The sequence below is a fragment of the Halichoeres trimaculatus genome, unplaced genomic scaffold, assembly GCF_033239565.1.
Source record: "Halichoeres trimaculatus isolate MK-OKI-2021-1 unplaced genomic scaffold, fHalTri1.1 fHalTri1_scaffold_8, whole genome shotgun sequence".
Lineage (NCBI taxonomy): Eukaryota > Metazoa > Chordata > Actinopteri > Labriformes > Labridae > Halichoeres > Halichoeres trimaculatus.
In genome coordinates, this window is record NW_027437186.1 from 38,488,089 (window position 1) to 38,512,396 (window position 24,308).

Sequence of the window (24,308 nt, forward strand, 5' to 3'; positions counted from 1 at the left end):
TTATTTTGCATTTTTTTTTATTTAAAAAAAATGAAATTTTGCAAATGACCAAAATTTCATTTTTTATATTTTTACAAAAATTATAAAATTTTAAAATTATGATTTTTTCCTCTTTTTTTTAAATTAAAAAAAATCAATTTAATGAAATGAAATACAATGAAGTTTTGGCAAATTTTGGCAACTTTTTGAATTTTTAGTAAATTTCTTGAACATTAAAAAAACAGATCACATGTTTCATTTTATAAATCATACATGTGATTTTTTCATGTATAGAACTGTATTTACTTTTTTGCCTTTATTGTTCTAAGATAAAGTCGATCTTGCTGCTCCTGAATGACTTTAATCCAGGTGTACCAAGGCAAAACGGCTCCTGTGAAAGTAAAGGTTGCAGACTCTTGGACTAGGCCGTTCTAACAGATTGATTTTCTTTTTCTGAAACCATTTGAGAGTCAACTTTGCCGTGTGCTTTGGATGGTTGTCCTGCTGGAAGGTCCAGCCACGTCTCATCTTCATCATCCTGGTGGATGGCAGCAGATTTAGATCAAGAATTTCCCCATACATGGCTCCATTCATTGCTCCGTCAGTTATATGAAGTTTGCCAACACAATGAGATGAGAAACAACCCCATGCCATGATGCTTCACCTCCAAACTTCACTGTTGGTGTAGTGTTTTTTGGCTGATGTGCAGAGCCATTTCTCCTCCAAACATGGTCTGTAGTATGACAGCCCAAAAGTTCAGTTTTGGTCTCATCTGACCAGACAACATTCTCCCAGTATTCTACAGGCTTGTCAAGATGCTGTTTAGCAAACTTTAAACCAGCTTCAACATGCCTTTTCTTGAGGAATGGAGTCTTGTGGGCTGAGCGTCCATAGAGGCCATGGTGGTGGAGTGTATTGCCTGTTGTTTTCTCTGTAACAATTGTACCTGCTGCCTCCAAGTCTTTCTGGAGCACTTTCAGGGTGGTCCTTGGCTGGTTGAGTCCTCTTCTGACTCTCTTTCTGACTCCCTGGTCAGAAATCTTCAAGGAGCTCCTGTGCGTGGCCTGTTGATGGTAAGGTGGTGCTTCTTCCACTTGTGAATAATGGCCCCAACGGTGCTGACTGGAATATTCAGGTGCTTTGATATAAGTCTGTAACCAGTTCCATTCTGATGCTGAGCAACAATCAGGTTGTGAATGTCTTCAGAGAGCTCTTTGCCTTTACCCATCATGAGGTGTGTGCTATTTAACTGCTTGGTGAAAAAAACACCTTTTTTATAGGACCATCAATTTGCTCTAGCCCAGCTGATGTTGGTTTGCACTAATTGGAAGTTCAAGTAATAATTACTGACAGATTTCAGGTGGTATGGTGCATTTCCTGTCCAAAGTATACAGCCTTTCCATGGTGTGGTCAATACTTTTTTCCTGTGTTATCGTACTTAATTCACCATAATCATTATTTATGGACCTGAACGTTGTGATTTCTTTTCATGTGTGGATTATTTGAGTTAATACCAATGTCTGGTAGAAATTTAGTTTGATGGTTAAATAAACCATCATTAGTCTTTCTGTATAAAAACACATGATGTAAAGTAGAAATGCTCTGTTTTACTCTAGTTTCAGTCTAAAATGTTATAATCTCCTGAATGTTATCACTGTGAGCTTTTCCTTGGCTCTGGCGCTGAGTTAAACCGTACAGCGATGATGCAAACTTGCAGTAAGTGTTTCTGAATCCTGGAGGGACGGAGAGCTCTGGAGATCTCCCACAGTTTTAAATGCAGGAGCTGTGAAACATCCCAGTCTCTGGATGCAGATCCAGGTTCTTTGTTTTGCTCTCAGCGTTTACAGATGATGCAGAAACTCTGCAGCATCCTCCAGAGCTGTTGTCCTTGTTGGTGTCTGTTAACAGATCTGATGGAAGCTGCAGTTTTCCCTCAGAGCAGAGATGATCCTGTGGAGACAGATTTTCAGACCATTGAAGGTTTTTAACGGGAAGTTATTCTGATGAGCAAAATGTTTCTGCAATAGTTCAGCATCATATGATCCCGTTCAGTTTGAGCATCACATCAGGAAACATCTGTGGAGGAGCTTCAGATGGAAAAGTCAAATGTTTGAGTTATTCAGACTGAGGCAGACTTTAACCTCGGGGACAAAACTTGCAGGACTTTGTTTAACAGTGAGGAGGACAGAGAGTCCTTCAGGAGGACAAACTGAACAGATAACACTCACAAACAGAAAACATGTGTGTGTTCACCTTCTCACTGTAAGCAGAGGCTGTGTGTGAAACATACAAACTCATCCAAACATCGTCTGACGGACGCAGCTCAGCAGAAACATCAACAACACTCCCTGAAAGACACACGCTCACTGTTTCTGTGAGGAGGGAGTCTGCTCAGCCATGCTAATGAGCTGTGTGTGTGTGTGTGTGTGTGTGTGTGTGTGTGTGTGTGTGTGTGTGTGTGTGTGTGTGTGTGTGTGTGTGTGTGTGTGTGTGTGTGTGTGTGTGTGTGTGTGATCAATGGATCCAGCAGCAGATACAACAGAAGAAATGAGCGTCTGTGAGTTCGTCCTTCAGATTCATGGAGCTGATTGGAAACAGATAGGATAAATGTGTGTGTGTGTGTGTGTGTGTGTGTGTGTGTGTGTGTGTGTGTGTGTGTGTGTGTGTGTGTGTGTGTGTGTGTGTGTGTGTGTATGTGTGTGTGAACCTGGGAGTAGATGCTGTATGTTGTGTCCATGACAACAGTCTCTCTCTCTCTCTCTCTCTCTCTCTCTCAGTTGACATATTTAACACAAAGGCCGTTCGGCCCACACTGACAGACAATTACAGCCTGTCCTCCTTTCCTAAGTTCTTTCCTATCCTTTCCTTTCCTGTCCTTTCCTTTCCTTTCCTTTCCTTTCCTTTCCTTTCCTTTCCTTTCCTTTCCTTCCCTAAGTTCTTTCCTTTCCTTTTCTTTCCTTTCCTTTCCTAAGTTCTTTCCTTTCCTTTCCTTTCCTTTCCTCCCCTAACTTCTTTCCTTTCCTTTTCTTTCCTTTCCTTTCCTAAGTTCTTTCCTTTCCTTTACTAAGTTCTTTCCTTTCCTTTCCTTTCCTTTCCTTTCCTTTCCTTTCCTTTCCTTTACTAAGTTCTTTCCTTTCCTTTCCTTTCCTTTCCTTTCCTTTCCTAAGTTCTTTCCTTACCTTTCCTTTTCTTTCCTTTACTTTCCTCTCATTTCCTTTTCTTTCCTGAGTTCTTCCTTTCCTAAGTTCTTTCCTTTCCTTTCCTTTTCTTTCCTTCCCTAATTTCTTCCCATCACTTCTTTCTTTTTTTCCTAACCCTGTCCTTTTCTTGTCTTTCTTGTCTTTCTTTCTTTCTTTCTTTCTTTTTTTCCCCTTTTTCCCCCTCATTTCTTTCTTCTTCCCTTCTTTTGTCCTTCTTTCTTTCCTAGCCTGTTCTCCTTTCATCTTTCTTGTACTTCTTTCCTGGTCCCTAGCCACTAAGCTTTACTCCTCTCCTCTGCTCTCCTCTCCTCTCTCCTCTCCTCTCCTCTCCTCTCCTCTGCTCTCCTCTCCTCTCTCCTCTCCTCTCCTCTCCTCTCCTCTCCTCTCCTCTCCTCTCCTCTCCTCTCCTCTCCTCTCCTCTCCTCTCCTCTCCTCTCCTCCTCTCCTCTCCTCTCCTCTCCCCTCTCCTCTCCTCTCCTCTCCTCTCCTCTCCTCTCCTCTCCTCTCCTCTCCTCTCCTCTCCTCTCCTCTCCTCTCCTCCTCTCCTCTCCTCTCCTCTCCCCTCTCCTCTCCTCTCCTCTCCTCTCCTCTCCTCTCCTCTCCTCTCCTCTCCTCTCCTCTCCTCTCCTCTCCTCTCTGAATGAAACAGAAGAATAAACAAAGTGAACTACTGATAGTAAACACAGCACATGTTGGTCAGTGTTTGATTCAGTCATCAGGCTCTTTCAGATTGTCTAGCTTTTTTCAGTTTTTTCAGTTTTTTCAGGTTTTTCCAGGTTTTCCAGGTGTGATGTGTGTGATGTGTGTGTGTTGTGATGTTTGTGATGTTTGTGATGTTTGTGTGTGATGTTCATCCTGCCCAGATGAATCCCTCAGTATGAAGCACCTCACAGACATCCTGTCCCTGTGTTCATCCTCTCTGTGTAAACTCTTAAAGCCTCTCTCTGTGACTTTGCGGCCGTCTGAGAGCGGAGCTGGGAGCTCTGTCCTCTGTAGGTCGACTCATTCTGCGTTTTGATTGGCTGCTGAATCAGAGCCTACGCAGCAGCTACACGTGCTTGTTGTCATTGTCCTGAGATGTTTGAGTCGTTCATTGGGAAACAACGATCTGTGCTCTGAGCCCAGCCACAGTGAACGTCCTTGAACACACGGCTGTGAGTCAGAGGAAACATGGATCCACGCTGCAGTCGGTTTCTTCATCAGAGGACGTGTCTGAGACGTTCAGCTGCTCTCTCTGAGGAGCTCAGTCAGTGTCAGGGCGCCGCTCAAGGTCTCCTCCAGGTCCGTCACCTCTGATGCAAACTAAAGTGTGACTCCTCAGTGATTAGCTCCTCCTGACACAGAGCGCTGGGCGGCGTGCCACGATGAATTTACTGTTGTCTCACTGCTCCTCCTGAAGCTCACAGACCTGGCTCCGACTCAAACTGCTGCACGCTCGGATCGCTGAGAGGAGCATCTGAAAGTCACAGGGGAAAACTGGCATCGTCCACCAGCGCTGTAAAGAGTGTGTGTGTGTGTGTGTGTGTGTGTGTGTGTGTGTGTGTGTGTGTGTGTGTGTGTGTGTGTGTGTGTGTGTGTGTGTGTGTGTGAATCCTGTGAAATCAGTGTAAATACTTTAATCTGCACTGACCTCTGGTGGAAGTTGATTGAAGTTGCACTTTTTCAGTGAGAGTCTCTGCAGAGCGTCCGTCAGGAGAAACCTGCTCTCTGAGTTTTTACCCATGATGCTTCACCTGTCATATCTTCCTCTCTTTCCTCTCTCTCTTTCTGTCCGGGGGTCTGGTTTTCCTCTTCCTTATTCTGTTTCTTCGCTCCCGTAGGATCCACCTGCTGGCCGGCTGCAGGACTCAGAGTCTCCTGCTCTGTGTTTAATAATCCATCCATCACCTCTGCCCCTGGGCTCTTGCAGAGTCAGGAATTGTAAATGTTCCTCACTCATATCTAAATATCTGAAACAGCTGCTTTGTTGATAACCGTACACACACACACACACACACACACACACACACACACTCACACACACCTTGTTTGTTTGGTGTTGCTGCTGTGGCCTCCTGCTGTGAGGCTGAATCTGGTTGATGTGACGAACTGTTGGAGCACAAACTGGACGTAAACGAGGAGCATAATGAGCTCCATTCAGGCTGAACCGCTCGTCACTGCAGGAAGTTATTTTTAGACCTTTACAATAGTGGCGTGATGATGAGGGTGATGATGAGGGTGATGATGAGGGTGATGATGAGGGTGATGATGATGAGGGTGATGATGAGGGACGCGCCGCTCACGGCTGTAAAGCAGGTGTTGTTATCATGACATGGTGTTTGTGTTGAAGGACAGACGGTGGAGTCGTTTCTTTAAAGACGCTGTGAAGAGTTTTCACCACTGGATCAAACTAGTCCTGTTTTCAGGATTAAAACTGCATTTCCCATGAGCACCATGTGTCTGTATCAAGGTTATAACAGTTAACTAAACTAAGCTAAAAACAAAAACTAAGATTTAAAACACACTGCAGTTAACTCAGACTAATAAAAACTAGCAAAGAAAACAAAAACGATAAGTAAACTAAAACTGTATCTTGTGTTCACTAAACTAACTGAAACTAACCAAAATTAAAAACTAAATGTCCTTCGTTATCGGAGGCTGCTCCTCCTGGGCTGCTCCTCCTGGGCTGCTCCTCCTGGGCTGCTCCTCCTGGGCCGCGCCTCCTGGGCCCTGATAACATCTGATGGGAGCTTTCCTCCCTCACACACACACAGACGGTCACATGTGTCGCCCTCAGCGTGACATGGCGGTCTTTGACTCTGTGAGCATCCTGAGCGGGTCTGAGGAAGGCGTGGGGGGGTTTTATGCTCTGGTCCTCATGTCCGTCTTCCCTCTGTCCTACTGGCTGTTCAGGAGCAAAGGTGAGTGCACCTGGACTTTGAGGAGGTGTGTGACGAGTTAGAGGAGACAAACCGTAACGTTTGGCGTCTTCTCTGTGAACCTGTGTTCCTGTGAGAAACAGCTGCTGTTAACTCTCCTGAGGAAAGATGCTGGATCTGAATCAGGCTGAAGTTTTTCTTGATGTTTCTGACCCTCAGAGGTCAACAGGACCATCCCCGTTCAGACCAACTCTCTGTTCTTCAGTGTTTTAATGAGAAAAACCTTCCTCTCAGTTTTAACCATTGAGTGATTTCTGCTGCTGACGTGTTTGTTCGCTGTAACTGGTTTGTTTTTCTCTGAGTCTGTAACTGAACAGAGTTTGTTTGAGTTTCACGTCACTGGTTGAACTAATGAAGCTGTTACTGAGCGCTCTCAGAAACTGGGATTAATTTTTCCCTCTGTGTTTGAAAAGTTCAACAACTCAAACTCTGATTGTGTTTGTGATAATGCAGCGTTTGCTCTGACGTCATGGTTTGAGTTTGACCTGGCTGTGCGGCCATGTTGGAGGTACAGGGAAGTTAACACTGGATAGACAGAGACAGATGTGTGCGGTTAATAGGGCTGAACAATCAATCGAATTTAAACCAACATCGCAATGTAATAAAATGCAATTTTCAAATCGCAAAGGCTATAATATAATATAATATAATATAATATAATATAATATAATATAATATAATATGATATAATATAATATAATATAATATGATATAATATAATATAATATAATATAATATAATATAATATAATATAATATAATATGATATAATATAATATGATATAATATAATATGATATAATATAATATAATATAATATAATATAATATAATATAATATAATATAATATAATATGATATAATATAATCAGCCAGGGGCTGCACGGTGGTGCAACAGTACGCGCTGCAGCCTCACAGCAAGAAGGTCACTGGTTCAAATCCCCACCTCAGCCGGTGGGTCTTTCTGAGCAGAGTTTGCATGTTCTCCCCGTGCATGCGTGGGTTCTCTCCGGGTACTCCGGCTTCCTCCCACAGTCCAAAAACATGCTTACCAGGTTAATTGGTCACACCAAATTGTCCCTAGGTGTGCGTGTGTGCGTGCATGGTTGTCTGTCTATGTGTCAGCCCTGCGATTGACTGGCGGCCAGTCCAGGGTGTACCCTGCCTCTCGCCCAATGATTGCTGGGATAGGCTCCAGCCACCTGCGACCCTACACAGGATAAGCGGTATAGAAAATGAATAAATGAATGAATAATCAGCCAGTTGAATTAATCTGAATGAATTATTTTACTGGAACTAAAAATATGTAACAACAAAAAGTTTGGTTAAAAATAAAAAGTTTGTTAAACTTTACCTGATTGAGATTTCACCTTTTTGCATTAAGATTTTAAAAATCTAACTAAAAGATGTGCTGAAACCATGAAAATTATGTAATTTTATGCATCAAAGGGTTGAATTTAACATTAATACAGTTATTTAGAGGAGAATCAGGATATCGAGGTATATATTGTGTATCGAGATATTGGATTTTGGCCATATCATGCAGCCCTACGTGCATCACCTCTAAACCATAGTTTTACTCAATCATAATACATTTACTTTCACTGAAATGTGATTTCCAGACGCTGTGGACAGAGAAAATGACCGACCTGACAGGAAACGCTGTGGACGGACCAAGGTTATAATAGTTAAACTAAAACTAAGCTAAAAACCAAAAACAAAATCTAAAACACATTGCAGTTAACTCAAACTAATAAAAACTAGCAAAGAAAACAAAAACGATAAGTAAACTAAAACTGTATCTTGTGTTCACTAAACTAACTGACACTAACTAAAATTAAAGACTAAATGTTCTTCGTTATCGTTTCTGACAATATTAACAACCTTTAGGATTTAAATTAATCTGACACATTTTCCCAACCAGTTTTACCACAGTTTTCAGCAGTTGTCAGCGCCGTACGGCACCATCATAGTGACGTACTGGGACGTGTTTGTTTCCTGCTCTGACTGGCTGTGCTCTGTGCTGAGACCAAACGTAGAGGAGCAACGAATCAGAGCATCTGTGATAGTTTAATTTAATCTGAGTCTGACTTTATTGTTACAGAGTCCAAGTTTATCATTATTAAAGCTCAGATTATATTGTTTTATATCATTTATGTTTTTATTATTTTCATGTAATTTTTGTTAACATTATTTTTATATAATTGATGTTTATATTTTTATATAAAGTTTATATTATTTTCTTGTGTTTAAGGCAGCAGCCAACAGTTCAGTATCAGCATTGACTGAGCAGTGAGCTCTATGCTGGACTGGAAAATAAACAGTGTTACAAAATATTTACTCTGAGCTTTTTTAATCATGGACCTGGTTCATAAGGTATGAAAAACTAAAACTAAACTGAAACAAAGTCTTGTTGCAAAAATCTAAACTAAATAAAAACTATAATGCCTGCTCTAAAACTAATTAAAACTAAACTATAATGGAAAAACAATGTCAGAACTAACTAAAACTAAACAATAATGACAAATCCAAAACTATTTTAACCTTGGGACAGACTCAGATGTTGAGATTAATGACAGATTGTTGCCTCAGAAATCCTGATGGAGCTCAGCGAGCCACTGCTTTCTCTGTTCTTTGGACAAACATTTGCACTTCTCTCCCTGATCTGAGATCATTTTCAGCTGTTAAAAGCTTAAAAAATGTTGTTGTTGTTGTTTTCTGGGTCTGACCATTTAGTTCAGCTAATGCAGCAGTAGTTTAGTATTTTGATAAACCTGAGAGCTGATCTCTTCAATGTGTCCGAGCGATGAATTCATCAGGTAAACTCTCTGAAACAGCTGGACCAGAGTGAATGGATGGTTTCAGCTCTTTGACCTGTGAGGAAGAGTCAGTGTGAGCAGGTATCCTCTGCTGGTAACGAGCTAAATGTCAGGATCAATTAACAAATGTCAGATTAAAATCAGAGCAGAGTCTTTACCCACGCTGTCGTCATTAAATCCTCTTTATTTGAGCTGATTGGAGCTGCAGCCACTGATCTGTGCTCTCTGTGCCCACTAGAGGTCTCAGTCTGACCCAGGATTACACCTCCTCCCCCTCCTCCTCCTCCTCCTCCCCCTCCTCCTCCTCCTCCTCCTCCTCCTCCTCCTTTCAAACCCACTACATGTTGTTTTGGACAGGTATGGATTATCTGAGCTCTTTATGGAGTCTGTCTGCTCATTGATTCAGGGCCAGACCTCAGCTATCACAACATTTTCTGGAGTCCCCATCTGCTGTAGTTTATCTGTGTGTGTGTGTGTGTGTGTGTGTGTGTGTGTGTGTGTGTGTGTGTGTGTGTGTGTGTGTGTGTGTGTGTGTGTGTGTTCAGCACAGATCAATAGTCATGTTCTTTAATTAGCACGTTCTGTGGATCAGAAACACACGTGACGGTCGATGCATCTTTCCGTCATGTTCCTGATCGTATCTCTGAGGAACCGTGTCTGTGATCTCCACGCGCTCCTGAACGCATCATGAATCCTCCCCCTGCTCGTCGTGACGCTGTGTCTACCTGAGGTGATCTATCGGAGCTCAAATGTCACGCCGCTGATCCACGCGGCCCCCTGAGGCTGTGGGTTTGACATGTAGACGTAGAGCACATAGAAGCTGAGCCGTCAGTCGATGCGGCCGTCAGCTCGGCTCATCGTAACGTCCTGAATGAATCAGCAGGAACGTGAAGGAGCCTCCTCACAGCGTGGCAGCGATCAGCTGACCAGCTTCCCCTCAGCTCACAGCATCTCTTACAGTAAATTTAGCAGCAGGAGAGTTTGGAAAAATCGATGAAGCCCGAGAGAGAGACAGGAAGTTAGGTCATCTGTGTTTCCAGATCAGAGCGGAGCCACTCTGAGGCTTCAGTGTTAAATCTCTGAAACAGGAGACGACAGAAAGTTTGTGTTTGGAGAAAAGTTTGGTTTGTGAAGGAGTCTGAGAGGAGTCAGCAGGAGGCCGTCAGAGAGGAGCTGCTGTCACTCTTTAATCAAGGGAGGAGGAAACATCACTCAGAGTTATTTCTGTTCAAAACTTTCCCTCTGCTTAAAGCCTCCAGCTCACTAAATCAGGACACAGCCCTGCTCCCCTGCTCCAGGAGGCTCCAAGAGGCTGCAGGAGGCTGCAGGGAGCTGCAGGAAGCTCTAGGGGGTTGCAGGAGGCTCCAGGAGGCTCCAAGAGGCTGCAGGAGGCCACAAGAGGCTGCAGGAGGCTCAAAGAGGCTGCAGGAGGCTCCAAGAGGATGCAGGAGGCTCTGAGAGGATGTAGGAAGCTCTGAGAGGATGTAGGAGGCTCTGAGAGGATGTAGGAGGCCACAAGAGGATGCAGGAGGCTCTGAGAGGCTGCAGGAGGTTGCAGGAAGCTACAAGAGGCTGCAGGAGGCAACAGGAGGCTGTAGGAAGATGCAGGAAGCTCTAGGGGGTTGCAGGAGGCTCTGGAGGCTGCAGGAGGTTGCAAGAGGCTTTATGAGGCAGCAGGGAGCTTCAGGAGGCTCTGGGAGGATGCAGGAGTTTGAGGGAGGCTGCAGGAGGCTCTGAGAGGCTGCATGAGGCTTTAGGAGGATGTAAAAAGCTCAAAGATGCTGAAGGAGGCTGCAGGAGGCAGTAGGAGGATGCAGGAAGCTCTAGGGGGTTTCAGGAGGCTCTGGGAGGCTGCAGGAGGCTGCAGGAGGCTCCAGGAGGCTGCAGGAGGCTGCAGGAGGCTGCTGTAGCTAATAGGTCTCATTCAGGGAGATACTTCCTGCTCCAGAAAACAGCTTCATTCAGGAGCAAACGACTCGACTCTTTCAGTCAGAGCAGATTCATCTCGTTAGTTTTTAATCATGGTCTGGTTTCAGTTTCACACTTGTCTGGTTTTACAGTCATTTCCTGAAGTCTGTAGATTTTAACGTCAGTCTGAGCTCAGATTGTTCTGGTGTTCAGTGATCTGCTGTAAATAAAGAAGCTCACAGCGAAGGCCTAACCAATCAGATCATCAATGTTTAACTAATGAGTTAGTAGTTTATCCTGGATCTTCCTGTTTCAGAGCTCAGACAGGAAACCACCTGTAGCAGCAGGAGCTAAATGAAACTCCTCACCTCCTTTCTCTAAAACCGTCCTGAAGGAGAAGGAGGAGCAGACGTGTGCTCTGTGAATGTGTAAATGAGAGGGGGAGGAGAGGAGAGGAGGAGGCGAGGGGAGCAGGGAGCAGCAGAGGACACATCTGCAGCTCCAATTTTCTCTGGTGACAGCAGCAACCAGGTGAAAAATCCTCCAGGAGGTGAGAGACGGAGAGAGACGGAGAGAGACGGAGAGAGACGGAGAGAGAGGGAGAGAGAGGGAGAGAGACGGAGAGAGAGGGAGAGAGACGGAGAGAGAGGGAGAGAGAGGGAGAGAGAGGGAGAGAGAGACGGAGAGAGAGGGAGAGAGACGCTGAGAGACGGAGAGAGACGGAGAGAGAGGGAGAGAGAGGGAGAGAGAGGGAGAGAGAGATGCTGAGAGACGCTGCTGGGTAATGAAGAAACCACGTCTGACCTCAGCCGCTCAGATCCTCACTTTGTCCTTCACTCCTCCTCCTTCCCTCCGTCTTCTCCTCCTTCTTTACTCCATCTTCTCCTCCTTCTCATTACTCCCCCTGTTCTTACCACGTCTCATAAAACAACCTGTTCATCCTCCTCCTCTGTTTCTCCCCTTCTTATTCCTCTTTACTTTTTCTTTTTTCTTTTAAACCTCCTCTTCATCTTCTTATTCTCCTTTTATTTTTCTTCTTTTTTCATATTCCCTTAAACCTCCTCTTCCTCCTCCTCCTCTTCATCCTCCTCCTCCTCTTCATCCTCCTCCTCCTCTTCTTCTTCCTCCTCCTCTTCTTCTTCTTCTTCTTCTTCTTCTTCTTCTTCTTCTTCTTCTTCTTCTTCTTCTCCTGTCTACCTTTTCTGAGTCTTTTTTTCTTGCTCTGTCCTTTTTTCACCTTCACTTTCTTTTCCATCTTCATCGTCTTCACATTCTTCTTTTTCTGTTGTTTTTCTACCTCTTCTTCCTCTTCTTTGTCTCTGAATCTTCATCTTCCTTTCTTTTATCTTTAATCCTGACTCCACTCAGTTTAACTTCTTTGTTGTCGTCTTTATTTTTGTCTGGTTTGATTTTTTTCATCTTTTTTCTTTACTCTTCTTTACTTCCTCTCTAATTCTTCTCCTTTATCTCGATCATCTACTCTTTCCGTCTTTTTTATGTCTCTTTGAATTCTTCATTTTCCTTGTCTCCATTTTCAAATTTGTCTTTGTTTTGACCTCTTTTTCCTTTTCATCTATTCATCCTTTCATCTTTTCATCTTTTTTTTAATCTAATCTTTAAGTTGAACCTCTTTATTGACGTCTTTATTTTTGTCTTGCTGTTTTTTTAGTTTAGTTGGACTTTGTTTGATTCACGTTGTCATAAAAATCTGTATCTAATATAAAAAAGAAAAAAGTCTGAAACGAATAAAAAAGGAGCAGAAAGAAGAAAAAGTATTATTATTTCTGCCCCTTTTCACACAAAACATAAAGTAAACTCATGAAAACAAAGTAAGAAAGAGCTGTCTTTCAGCCTTTGAGCTTTCATTATTTCCTCCTCACAGAAACAAACAGATCCATAAAACTCTGATTTCCATTTTCACCTTTTTCTTTTATCGTCTTTACTTTCGCTCTAACTCTTTATTTTGTCATTTTTTCTGTGTTTTCTTCTTTGTGTTTCTTTCTTTTTTTCCTCTGTTTTCATCTAATTTCCTTTCCTCGTCTCCTTCCTCCTCTCCTCGTCTCCTTCTCTTCCTGAAATGACTCCTCTTCAGTAAACGATGAGCAGAGAAATCGTCTCTAACCCTCTGATTCTCCGTCTCTTTCTGTGAGCATGCTGCTCAGTATTTCTCTGTTTGAGTGTGTGTGTGTGTGTGTGTTTTTGTGTGTGTGTGTGTGTGTGTGTGTGTGTGTGTGTGTGTGCAGTCTGAGCTGATCCTGGAGCAGCTGGTGTGTGTGGAGTCTGTGGAGTGTGTGTGTGTTTGTGTTTGTGACGTCACTGAGGATCAGGTTCCTGTCACCTTGTGTGTGTGTGTGTGTGTGTGTGTGTGTGTGTGTGTGTGTGTGTGTGTGTGTGTGTGTGTGTGTGTGTGTGTGTGTGTGTGTGTATGTGTGACCCACATGGTCCTTGGTTGACATTCGTCTCCTTAACGAGGCGAGCTGCTGCTCTGCCAAGTTGGAAATGTGAAAAGCAGAAAGTCAACACAGAGGAGGCGGCGAGGAGGAGAGGATGCAGACGGAGCAGATGCCGTCTCGCCTCCATCAGCTGTTTCTCCTCTGAGCGGAGAAGGAGGTGCAGAGGAGGTGCAGAGCAGGAGAAACATCACAGTTATTCTCTGTCTCTGTTATTTTTGTATCTTTGGGGAAAGTGATACCCTCACAGGGAGTCCCGGCGAGGGCGGCTCGACGTCAGGCCATGGCGCGGGAGGCTGAGCTGTTGATGCTCTCAGAGCTGCAGCCTCACCTGGTGGCTGATGGGTAACGAGGTGTGAAACAGGAAGTGGTTCAGAGGAGTTAGTGAGGGTATTCCTACCAACGTGAACAGTGTGTTTCATGTAAACGATGAGAAACCTCAGTGTCTCAGATTATCTGAGCAGCGATGAGAAGAAACTGACTCCAGGATCATGAACCAGGACCCGCAGAAACCGTCTTTGTTCTGTCCGAGGTCAGAGTGTTACAGGTTCTCACTTTGGTTCAGGGAACATTGTTGTTTTTAACCCAGTCTGACCTGTCTGTGAGTGTTTTGGAAAGGGGGAGGGGCTTACGGCAGCACTCTCTGCTCATTGGTCAGAGTAAGATCAACACGTCAGACATCAGACTCCAACTCCAGAAAATCTGATAGATTTACTACACACACACACTACAAACTGAGAAATAAAACCAAGAAAAGAAGGAACAACACAAATAGAAATGACACGCTACAACCGGAGTCTGGCAGATAGAATAGAATAGAATAGAATAGAAAAGAAAATACTATATTCATCCTGAGGGGAAATTCAGGAGGAGTCACAGCAGAAACAAAGAAAACCAAAGTCAGAAAGTGTATAGAAAGTGTAAAAAGCTCCATAAGAAAATAGATGCTGACAGCTTGTCCATCATTGCCCAGTCAGCCAGCCTCCACCTCCACAGGGTCCAGGACTGAGGTTAGCACAGCTAGCTCGTCCATCTTATTGGAGATAGATCTTACGTTCCCAATAACGATGGATGGAAGGACAGGTCCATGTCGTCACTTCTTAGCTCACACCTGAGAACCAGCACGTCGTCCTCACCTCCTTCTCCACACCTTGTGGAAAACATCCGGCCTAGCACCAGTTAGCATTGACATGCTACAGGCTGCTAACAGCTGATTTCACATGTAAACAATGCAGCCATGGTTACATGTAGGATCTCCAGACAAACACAGGAGAAAAAGTAGTAAAAATATCACTGAGACACAAAAAGTTTGGTGTCCATGACCAACAAATGAGACTCCAAATGTAAACATGATGAAAAAGAGATGAAAAACTACAAGAAACGGACAAAGAAGACAGAGCCAATAGGGCAGTGCCTAGCCGTCTGCTCACAGACGTCACCTCCTCACCTCCATCTGAAGCTCCTCCTCCTGTAAACAACGACCCACCGGCCGAGCGCTGACGTCTCATATATCTGATCACTTTATGTCTGCGCCGCACACAGAGGCATCTGTAAAAGCTTTACTATTCTGGTCCACGGGCTGCAGGCGACCGCAGGCTGCGGCTGAGATTTAGAGGTGTTCAGTTACGTTTGGGACGTTTTATGGAGGGAAACTCTCAGAGCTGATTTTATGGCGTGGAGGAGTTTTCAGAGTTTAATCAGCGTCAGGGGAGGAGCTTCAGGAAGCAGGTGAGAGGACAGGTGTTCAAGACGGGAAGTCGACGACTGTGTCTCTGAGCGTCCAGGTGTGAAGCGTCTCTACCAAAGACAATCCTTCCTCATCCTCCCTCAGTTTTTCTGATGAACGCTTATTTACAGGACGTATTTTACACCATCACTCAGAGGATTTCGTCAGGCTCCTTTTTTTTTTTTACCCTGAAGTTTGTATTTCCTGTAGTTTACCCAGAACCCTCGGCCCATCGAGCTCTGATGGAAACAGATTTGAGGAGTTGATGAGACGTTTCTGTGACCTGCAGGCTGCCGAGCAGACGCAGCGTCCTCCATCAGAGAAACGTCTCAGAGAGGAGTCAGAGGAGCTTTAATCTGTAAACACGCTCCTCCAGACGCTAACTCCACCACGTCAGGCTCATCCTAACGTCTGCACCAGGAGGGGATTCCTCAGCACCACACGACCCGGCTCCCTCCGTGTGTTTGTCCGGCCCGTGAGCCTCCTCCTCCCTCTCATCCTCCCCCTCCTTACTCCCTCCCTCCCTCCCTCTCTCCTCCTCACAACACTCGCTTCCTGACAACCGCTGCCAAAGGACCAGCCGGCGCAGCACATCCCAAGTTTCCCTCAGTGGAGACGGGCCTCGTCGGAGAGAAGAGGAGAGGAGGAGACACGTCTGTTTTCACAACAACATCTGTGACAACCCGCGGCGCCGCTGCAGCTGGTGGACTCAGGAAGATGGCGTCCAGCGTGGAGTAAGGAGGCGTTTGGACTCAGAAGTTACGGATCAGAGCGCAGTTGGAGAAAGTTTGCAGCTGGACGGTCTGGTGTTGGCCCGGCCTGACCCGACCTGGCTCGGTGGCGCAGCGGCGTGCGATGAGCGACGCTGCTCTCCGAAGATGCTGAGTCTGGACGGCTTGGAGATGATTGCCGTGCTGGTGGTAATGGGTCTCTTCATCAAAGTGCTGGAGCAGTTTGGGATGTTCGAGCCGGTCGGGGGGGAAGGTAATGGATCTTCTCTGAGATTTGTTGCTTTAATAACGGGGACGTTATTGTGAGGCGAGGCCGCGCTGCGTTTTAGGGCCGTTCTGGGAGAAAAAGGCGATTACGTGCATGAGCTGATGTACTTTCATCTGCAGGACCTGAGCGGGCTGCAGCTCAGGGTTTGGGTTTCCTGTGCAACTGTTGGCCATGCAACACCCCGGCTTTCACACACACACACACACACACACACACACACACACACACACACATGCAGGGTAACTTTAGCCGTGTGTGAGGCCTCCCTCTGCCCCTGGGGTGTGTGCTCTTACCCTTGATCGATAGCACTACTGGCAGAGTGGGTCTGAGTGCTGTGTGCAGCCTCTGGCCTGTGTGGAGTCTGCAGATGGAGTCTGGCTCAGTCTCTGATGCGGATCAGAGGTCGCCGCAGCGTGTGGCTCGTGTGTAGCAGACGTAATGAGCTCAGAGTTTAGAGTTTGTGGTTATTCTGCAGATCCTGAGTTTGTCTTTATTTCATGTTTTCATTGAGTCCATCTCTCTTCACGCAGATGATTCATCTATTTTCTGCTTCCTGTCGTCTGCGGGGATCAAACCTGTCATCCTCGCTTCCTCTCTCCTCGTCCCATTACCGTAATGTCTGTAATATTTCTGTTTATTTTTGTCTTCGCTCACGTTTTATCCCCGCTTTAAAGAAACAAACAAACGAGTGATTAAACAGTTGATTATCATGTTAATAGTTCCTGTCTGTGGAATAAAAAGGTCTAAAAATGTCCCTGTTGAGCTCAGACTCAGACCCTGAAGCTGTAAACACCACCGCCCTGCTGGGCCTGTCTGATCCAGATGACCCGGGTCCCCCCTCCTCGCCATGGCGACAGAAAGGATGGGATGGTTTTGTCTCCTCCTCTCGTACACACACTTCTCCTCCGGATGAAGTCGGGTCCATTAAAGACCAGAAAAAGTCTTTTTAAAGGATTTTCTCTGGGAGCGTCTCCTGGATCCTTCACAATAGGAGACAGGCCCGGCCCCTGATGGACCTGCTGGACTGGACCCAGTCCTCAAGGTGTGCCAACTGCCCCGTCATCCAACCAAGACGTCCCCTTTAAAAGGCTCTGTCATAAACATGCGTGTGCTCAGCGACACGCAGCAGGCCCCGTGTGTGCTCCTGTTCCTCTATAGGCAGTGTGTGTGTGTGTGTGTGTGTGTGTGTGTGTGTGTGTGTGTGTGTGTGTGTGTGTGTGTGTGTGCCAGCTCCCTCATGACTACTTAAGCTAATGAATTTTCTCTTTAATGGAGGAACTTTGTCCAAATGGCAGTGAGTGTATCGCCGTCTGCAGAAACATGGGCTCGCCGTGGGCGTGCGACCAAACCACACTCCTTATAAGGGCGTGTGGTGGTTCAGAGCCAGGTCCAGACTGTGGGACTGAGGTGGACTGGCAGGTATGAAGAGTAGAGTATGTGTGATGGATAACAAACAGAGGAAAATGTGCAGCATTGAAAACAGATAAAGGAACCTGCAGCGTGCAGGGAGCAGCACGGCCGACCAATCAGAGCTCAGAGAGGTGGTCGTCATCCACGCTGGTTACACGCCAACCCAAACACAGGCGACGTAAACTAAACATCTGCCTCTGTGTCAGGGAGCTGACCTTCCTGCTCTGGAGGAAACGAGCAGACGAAGCTTTAATCGTGGTTGAAGTTTCTGCTCCTTTCATTCAGTCATCTTCAGTGACACAGAGCGAGACGAGAAAAATACAGAAACTCTGAGACTCTCATTACTTTAACGAGCTGTGATGTTGACCTTCCTCTAATTAAACACACACACACACACACACACACAGCCTGCACACACACACTCCGCTGTTAGAGGAAGTAAAGAGGTGATGTGTTGACATGACGGAGGCTGAGAGGTGCACTCTGGTCGGGGCGTTCACGGCGCTCTGATGGATTTAAAGCTAATGGCTAATGGCTAATGGCTGCAGCTCCTTCTTTCAGGAGTTTATGATGTGCAGAGTGAGGAGCTGTGAGATGTTGTGGGATGATGTGTATGGCAGCGTGCCTGGAGGAAGAGTTTAACAGCACAGTGGTTCAGACGACATCGATGATGTTCTGGAAACATCCTCTACATGTAAACATGACAAATACCTCTGGACAAAACACAAATCTCTCTCCAAACCATTCAGGATCAGTCTATCAGCATCCAGAGAGCTCAGCTCATGGAGCTTCAGGTCTTTCTGTGGATCAACCAGAGGAGGCAGCAAACTAAAGATTTCTGGCCCAGTTCAGTCCAGACCCTGGGAACAGACGGTGAAATAAGATCCTGTGATCAAACACCAGGAGTTCCTGCAGTTTTCAGTTCAGTACAGGTGAGGAGGTGAGGTGGAGACAGACCAGAGATTCACTGATGAACAAGAGGATTCCTGTTTTTAAGTCTGAGGGACGACAGGAGAGACCACCCCACACCAGAACAGAGCGAGCAGTGTTGAGATGATGCTTTAAAACCTGTGATGGCCCTCAAAGCTCCACGGTACACAGCGTGCAGACTGTCCAGAGCATGCAGAGTGTCCAGAGCGTCCAGAGAGTGCAGAGCATCCAGGTCGTCCAGAGCATACAGAGAGTGCAGAGATTCCAGAGAGTGCAGAGCGTCCAGAGCATCCAGAGCATGCAGTGTCCGAAGCATGCAGAGTGTCCAGAGCGTCCAAACGTGCAGAGAGTCCAGAGAGTGCAGAGCGTCCAAAACGTACAGAGCTTGTAGAGCCTCCAGAGAGTGCAGAGCGTCCAGAGAGTGCAGAGTGTACAGAGCTTGTAGAGCATCCAGAGAGTGCAGAGTGTACAGAGCTTGTAGAGCATCCAGAGAGTGCAGGTAGCCCAGAGCGTCCAGAGTGCAGAGCGTCCAAATCGTGCAGAGCGTCCAGAGAGTGCAGAGCATCCAGAGCATACAGAGAGTGAATAGCGTCCAGAGTATACAGAGGTTGCAGAGCATACAGAGCGTCCAAAGCGTCCAGAGAGTGCAGAGCGTCCGGAGAGAGCAGAGCATCCAGAGCATACAGAGAGAGCAGAGTGTCCAGAGCATCCAGAGCATACGGAGCGTAGGGAGTGTAAGGAGCGTACAGGTTTAAGACATCACCTTCATGGAGCACAGACAGAAAAGAAGCAGCAACAGGTTTGTTTCTGGCCTCAGAGGAAAGAGGGGATCCAGCTGACTCTGGTTGTGTCTGAAATCACTCACTCATTCTTTACTTACTCACTGTGTGGTGAATAATATGTAGTGGACTCTATAATCCACTCACTCAGCTAAATTAAAACAACATTTTAGACGCTACTCACTCACTCGCCAGCCGCTGACAGTGACGTAATTAAGATAAGATAAGATCTTTATTTTCTCCCATGGGAGAAATTTGTCTTGGACGCGAGGGCCCAGGCGACACTCACACTTCAGTCCAATCACATTACATAATTACTCTCGTGTCGTTTACGAACGGCTGGGGATTTTTAGTTATAACTTCTCTCAAACACTACAAAACGGTATTTATTTCAGTGATAACTAATGTTATACTTGGCTTATTTTCCACAACAGCCAAATATTATAGAAACAGTTATTACACAATTTTTAGAATTAATTCTTTAATTAAAACATATATTTGCACAGAACTTATGCTGTGTTTGAGAAATACCAGGTCCAGTGAATGCATCACCCGCGCTGAACGGTTTAGCGGCTAACGTCCGTGTTGTTTGTTTCTCAGCTCAAAGTTGTGAGACGGGCTCGTCCCAAAGTTAAACAGGGAGCTCAGTGTTATTCTCTGACAGTTTTAATGTTGTTTCATGCTGTTAGTAATCAGCCATTTCTTCTGTATGAACTGAAATGCATGATGGGAAATATTGCTCATATAGTGAGCATCGCTAATACACTACTCTACAAAATGCATTGTGGGATACATTGGGTGGACTATACTGTGAATCAGTTTGAGCTGTGATCACAGAGATGTTGTCGTCCCGGTCACTGACCTCCTGGAAGTTTTGGCTCCTGGCCCCGTGCGGCTCTCAGCCTCTGGTTTTAGGATAAATGGAGCTGGCCCAGCTCGATGAGGTCCTGATGTCAGGGACACGTCCCAGCTGCTCCATCACTGCTGAGGGGTCTATGATCCTGTATCGTCTCTGCTCCTGATCACCTCCTCCTTCATTCAGCAGCTGAGCCACAGGTCGGAGCAGCCTGAACAATCTGGAGTTTTCATTAACGGCTCCTCGTCCTCCTGCTCTGTGAGCTTCATCGCCGCGCTGTGAGTGTGATGGCGTGATGAGGAGCCATTAATCCTGTCGCACAGACCGGGCCAAACCTGACGTTCATTTGCTTCAAATCGCTGCGGAGGAGCTGAGGGACCCAGAGAGCTGAACTTTAGGATATTGTGGGAGGACATTGATTTTCTGAGAGTATGAAGGATATAAATCTGTGATAACGCTTCTTCACCTGCGTCACACTGAAAACCTCTTCACATCCTGTCTGTGTCAGAAACTCAGAGGAAACCATGTTTCTCCAGGAGCTCTGTCTGTCCCATGAAGAGCTGGGATGTTTCCCTGATTTCATGTTTGTCTCCTACAGACGAAACTGCTGAGGATGTTTACCTGTCAGTTCGATCGGCTCAGATCAGGGAATCGATCAGAGTTACCATCAAGAGCAGATACTCCCATTTTTACAGATCAATATTAAAACAGAAAAACTCTGTTTCCCAGCAGCCCCAGCTGCACTTAGTGTGGAGAGCCTCTAACTGATCCCTGTCAGCGTGTTACAGAGCTGCTCTCAGAGTCGGACCAATCAGAGTCTCTTTCTCCTCTGTTAGAAAATACAGAAACTTTAGACAAAATGATTTTCCAGGAAGATTAAACGTTTCTATCACAGCACGGAGAGATGAGACAGAGTATCACAAGACGAGAGCTGTGTGTGTGTGTGTGTGTGTGTGTGTGTGTGTGTGCTCCATCTCTGAACAACATCCTTTAAAGTTACACTGAGCTTCAGCAAATCATTTTCCTGTTTTAACGGCTTATTTGGCAACGACCAGCAAAGAGTGTGTTTATGTGTGTGTGAGTGTGTGTGAGTGTGTGTTTATATGTGAACTTATAGGTGTGCGTTTGTGTGTGTGAGTGTGTGTGTGTGTGTGTGTGTGTGTGTGCGTGTGAGTGTGTGTGAGAGAGAGAGTGAGGAAATTACTATGAGAGAGAGATAAGTGCAGGTAAATTGCTAAGTGGTCGGCAGAGGACCCATCTGTGTGTGTGTGTGTGTGTGTGTGTGTGTGTGTGTGTGTGTGTGTGTGTGTGTGTGTGTGTGTGTGTGTGTGTGTGTGTGTGTGTGTGTGTGTGTATGTGTGTGTGTGTGTTCACAGAGACAAAGCCATCTCCCCTCCCAGTAATTGCCCTTCAATGGACACACACTGAAGTGGGCTGCAGGGTGTGTGTGTGTGTGTGTGTGTGTGTGTGTGTGTGTGTGTGTGTGTGTGTGTGTGTGTGTGTGTGTGTTTGGGCTCCTTGTTAATCTGTGTAGAGACTCTTTCTGCAGCTACCAGTAACATCCTGATCACCCTAACCTCCAGGAACCGTCAGCTGAGCTTTTATTATTCCTCCTTCAAGGGTTTTGATCCCAGATCCACAATCCTTGGGAAGTAGATCCTGTTGTCCTGTTGTCCTGTCACCCCATTGCCACATCCTCCTGTCGTCCCATTGCCACATCTTCCTGTCGTCCCATTGCCACATCTTCCTGTCGTCCCATCATCCCATCATCCCATTGTCCTGTCGTCTCATCATCCCATTGTCCTGTTGTCTTGTTATCCTGTGGTCCCATCATCCTGTCGTCCTGTGGTCCCATCATCCTGTCATCCTGTGGTCCCATCATCCTGTCATCCTGTGGTCCCATCATCCTGTCGTCCTGTGGTCCCATCGTCCTGTCGTCCTGTGGTCCCTTGGTCTCTTAGTCCTGTTGCTCCATTGTCCCATTGTATTGTCATCCCACTCCCACATCTTCCTGTCCTCCCATTGTCCTGTTGCCCTGTTGTCCTGTTGTCCCATCAAGGTTTTTGAGCCCAGATCCAGAATCCTTTTGAAGTAGATCCCATCGTTCTGTCTTCTCGTTGTCCTGTCGTCCCATGGTCTTATCATCCTGTTGTCCTGTTGTCCCGTTGTCCTGTTGTCCCATCTTCCTGTCATCCCACTGTCCTGTTGTCCTGTCTAAACCCTTAATTGTCCCATGGTCCTGTCGTCCCATCATCCTATCATCCCATTGTCCTACCGTCCTGTCCTTCTGTCTCTTTCTCTGCTCCTCTGATGGCCAGCCAGAGGAGACGCAGGAGGATCAGAGGGAGGACATTCACTTCACAGTTCCCTCTGTCCTCCTCCATCCTCCTCCCTCTGTCCTCCTCCATCCTCCTCCTCCATCCTCCTCCATTCGTCTCCCTGCTCCTCTTCTGTCATGCTCTGTCTTCTTTTTTTCTCCAGCTCCCCTTGCTTCGATTAGATTGGAGACTGTTTGTGTGTGTGTGTGTGTGTGTGTGTGTGTGTGTGTGTGTGTGTGTGTGTGTGTGTGTGTGTGTGTGTGTGTGTAGAATAGACGTGTAGCAGCTGTTCTGTGGATGAAAAAGGGAAATACGACATTTTTTTCTCTCTGTTCTGACACAGGTCTGTAAAAAGATGATAACATTGAGCACAGTTAATGCACACACACACACACACACACACACACACACACACACACACACACACACACACACACACACACACACACACACACACACACACACACACACACACACACACACACACACACACACATGCAGACATGTCCTTGAAAACTCTAACTTCCTGAAGTTGAGAGCTCTGTGTGAGGACGGTTTATCCTTGTTTTAAGGCCGTTCTCTGTGCGCAGCTGAAACACTGAAGGTTTTCATGTGTCTCTGGTTCCTCTGATCGTCTCCTCATCAGTCTGTGATTCATAAGGTTTTTACCCAAACACCAGCTCCTCTGAAACATGGTTTGTTGGACTCTGGTGCTGAATGAACGGCTGAACGTCTCAGTTACCACATGAATGAAATCTCCTGATTCTGTTCACACTCTCTCTCTCTCTCTCACACACACACACACACACACACACACACACACACACACACACACAGGCTGCTGCCTCTGACTCTGGTCTAACTGCAGTTTGATCTCTGCTCAGGGCTCCATCCAAAGAAACATTTAGCATAACGTCACCGGCTGCTGCTGCCAGATGATTGAGCTCTGATGTTTCTCTGCTGTTTGTCCCAACAAACGCTTTGTTTTCAGGAAACGCTGTTAGATTAATTTCTAATTCCGCTGCTTTGACATTAATCCCTCCTCAGATTTGTCCTGATGGTTTTTTAGCAGCAGATTTTTCAGCCGAACCTCCAGAGAGCTGAGGAGCCGACCCTGTTAGCCTCTGGACTCGGTGTTTTTCCTCTGCTATCGACCCGCTCAGGATGTTTACCTGATTCGGCTCCTGGCAGGAAACAGCAGCGCAGAGTGTTTATGATTTGATGGAAATAAGTTTAGAGGATTGTTGTGAGCGATGCAAATCCACTTTAGATTGACTGCTGCACACTCAGAAACACAGGATGCTTTTTAAGGAGAGCGCTGCAGACGAGTGTCCGAGTGCAGCTCCAAGACCAAACCAGCTCCATCTGATCCAGGTCTGAAACACAGAGCTACGATCACTTACACTGTGCTCTGTGTGTGTGTGAGTGTGTGTGAGGGGTGTGTGTTGATATCGTTAATAGCTTGTGATCCTTCATTCCCCTCCTGCTGTTTGCGTCTCTGGAGCAGAATTTAAATGAAGGACGATAACAAAGAGAAAGTCAGAATAACTGGAGGTGAACTGCTCTTTCAGAGAGCAGATGTCTTACCTTACGCTGCCCCCTTCAGGTGGAGCAGGTCACTGCAGTTTGGGGAGGTGAAAGGTTTTTGGCCTCAGTGTCTGTTCGCCTCATGAAAACTTCGCTGAACGTGTTCGTGTGGAGAAACCAAACGTCAACGAAGGACACAGCTCTCCTCTCTATATCTGTGTGTTTTATTTTGAAAGGGCCTCCGTAGGGGAAACAGTTTTCGTCCACATCACTGGATTAAAAATATCCTCAGAAGCTAACGATCTATGCTAATGGATCTCTGCCTCACTTATCTAATTGAAAACACACGCGCCAGTTTTCAGCACAATTTATCAGTGACCTCCTGTGTGTGTTCAGACACACACACACACACACACACGCTGTCTTACACACACACACACACACACACACACACACCATCCCTGTTGGACAGTTTAATCAGTTTTGAGGGGA

General features: G+C 46.0%; 1 protein-coding gene across 4 annotated transcripts in view; it reads left to right on the forward strand.

The window, feature by feature from the left end:
• The window catches only part of LOC141794935 (A-type potassium channel modulatory protein KCNIP2), a 147,530-nt gene that overhangs the window by 96,988 nt on the left and 26,234 nt on the right, over positions 1-24,308 (forward strand). Inside the window, exon 1 of one of the 4 annotated variants that reach the window (XM_074675597.1) lies at positions 15,590-15,981. The exons of the other annotated variants lie outside the window; for them this stretch is intronic. Coding sequence (XP_074531698.1) covers positions 15,876-15,981 — 106 coding nt within the window. The 5' untranslated portion in view covers positions 15,590-15,875. Of the gene's footprint in view, positions 1-15,589; positions 15,982-24,308 lie in introns of those variants that run through there. 4 annotated transcript variants of the gene reach the window in all.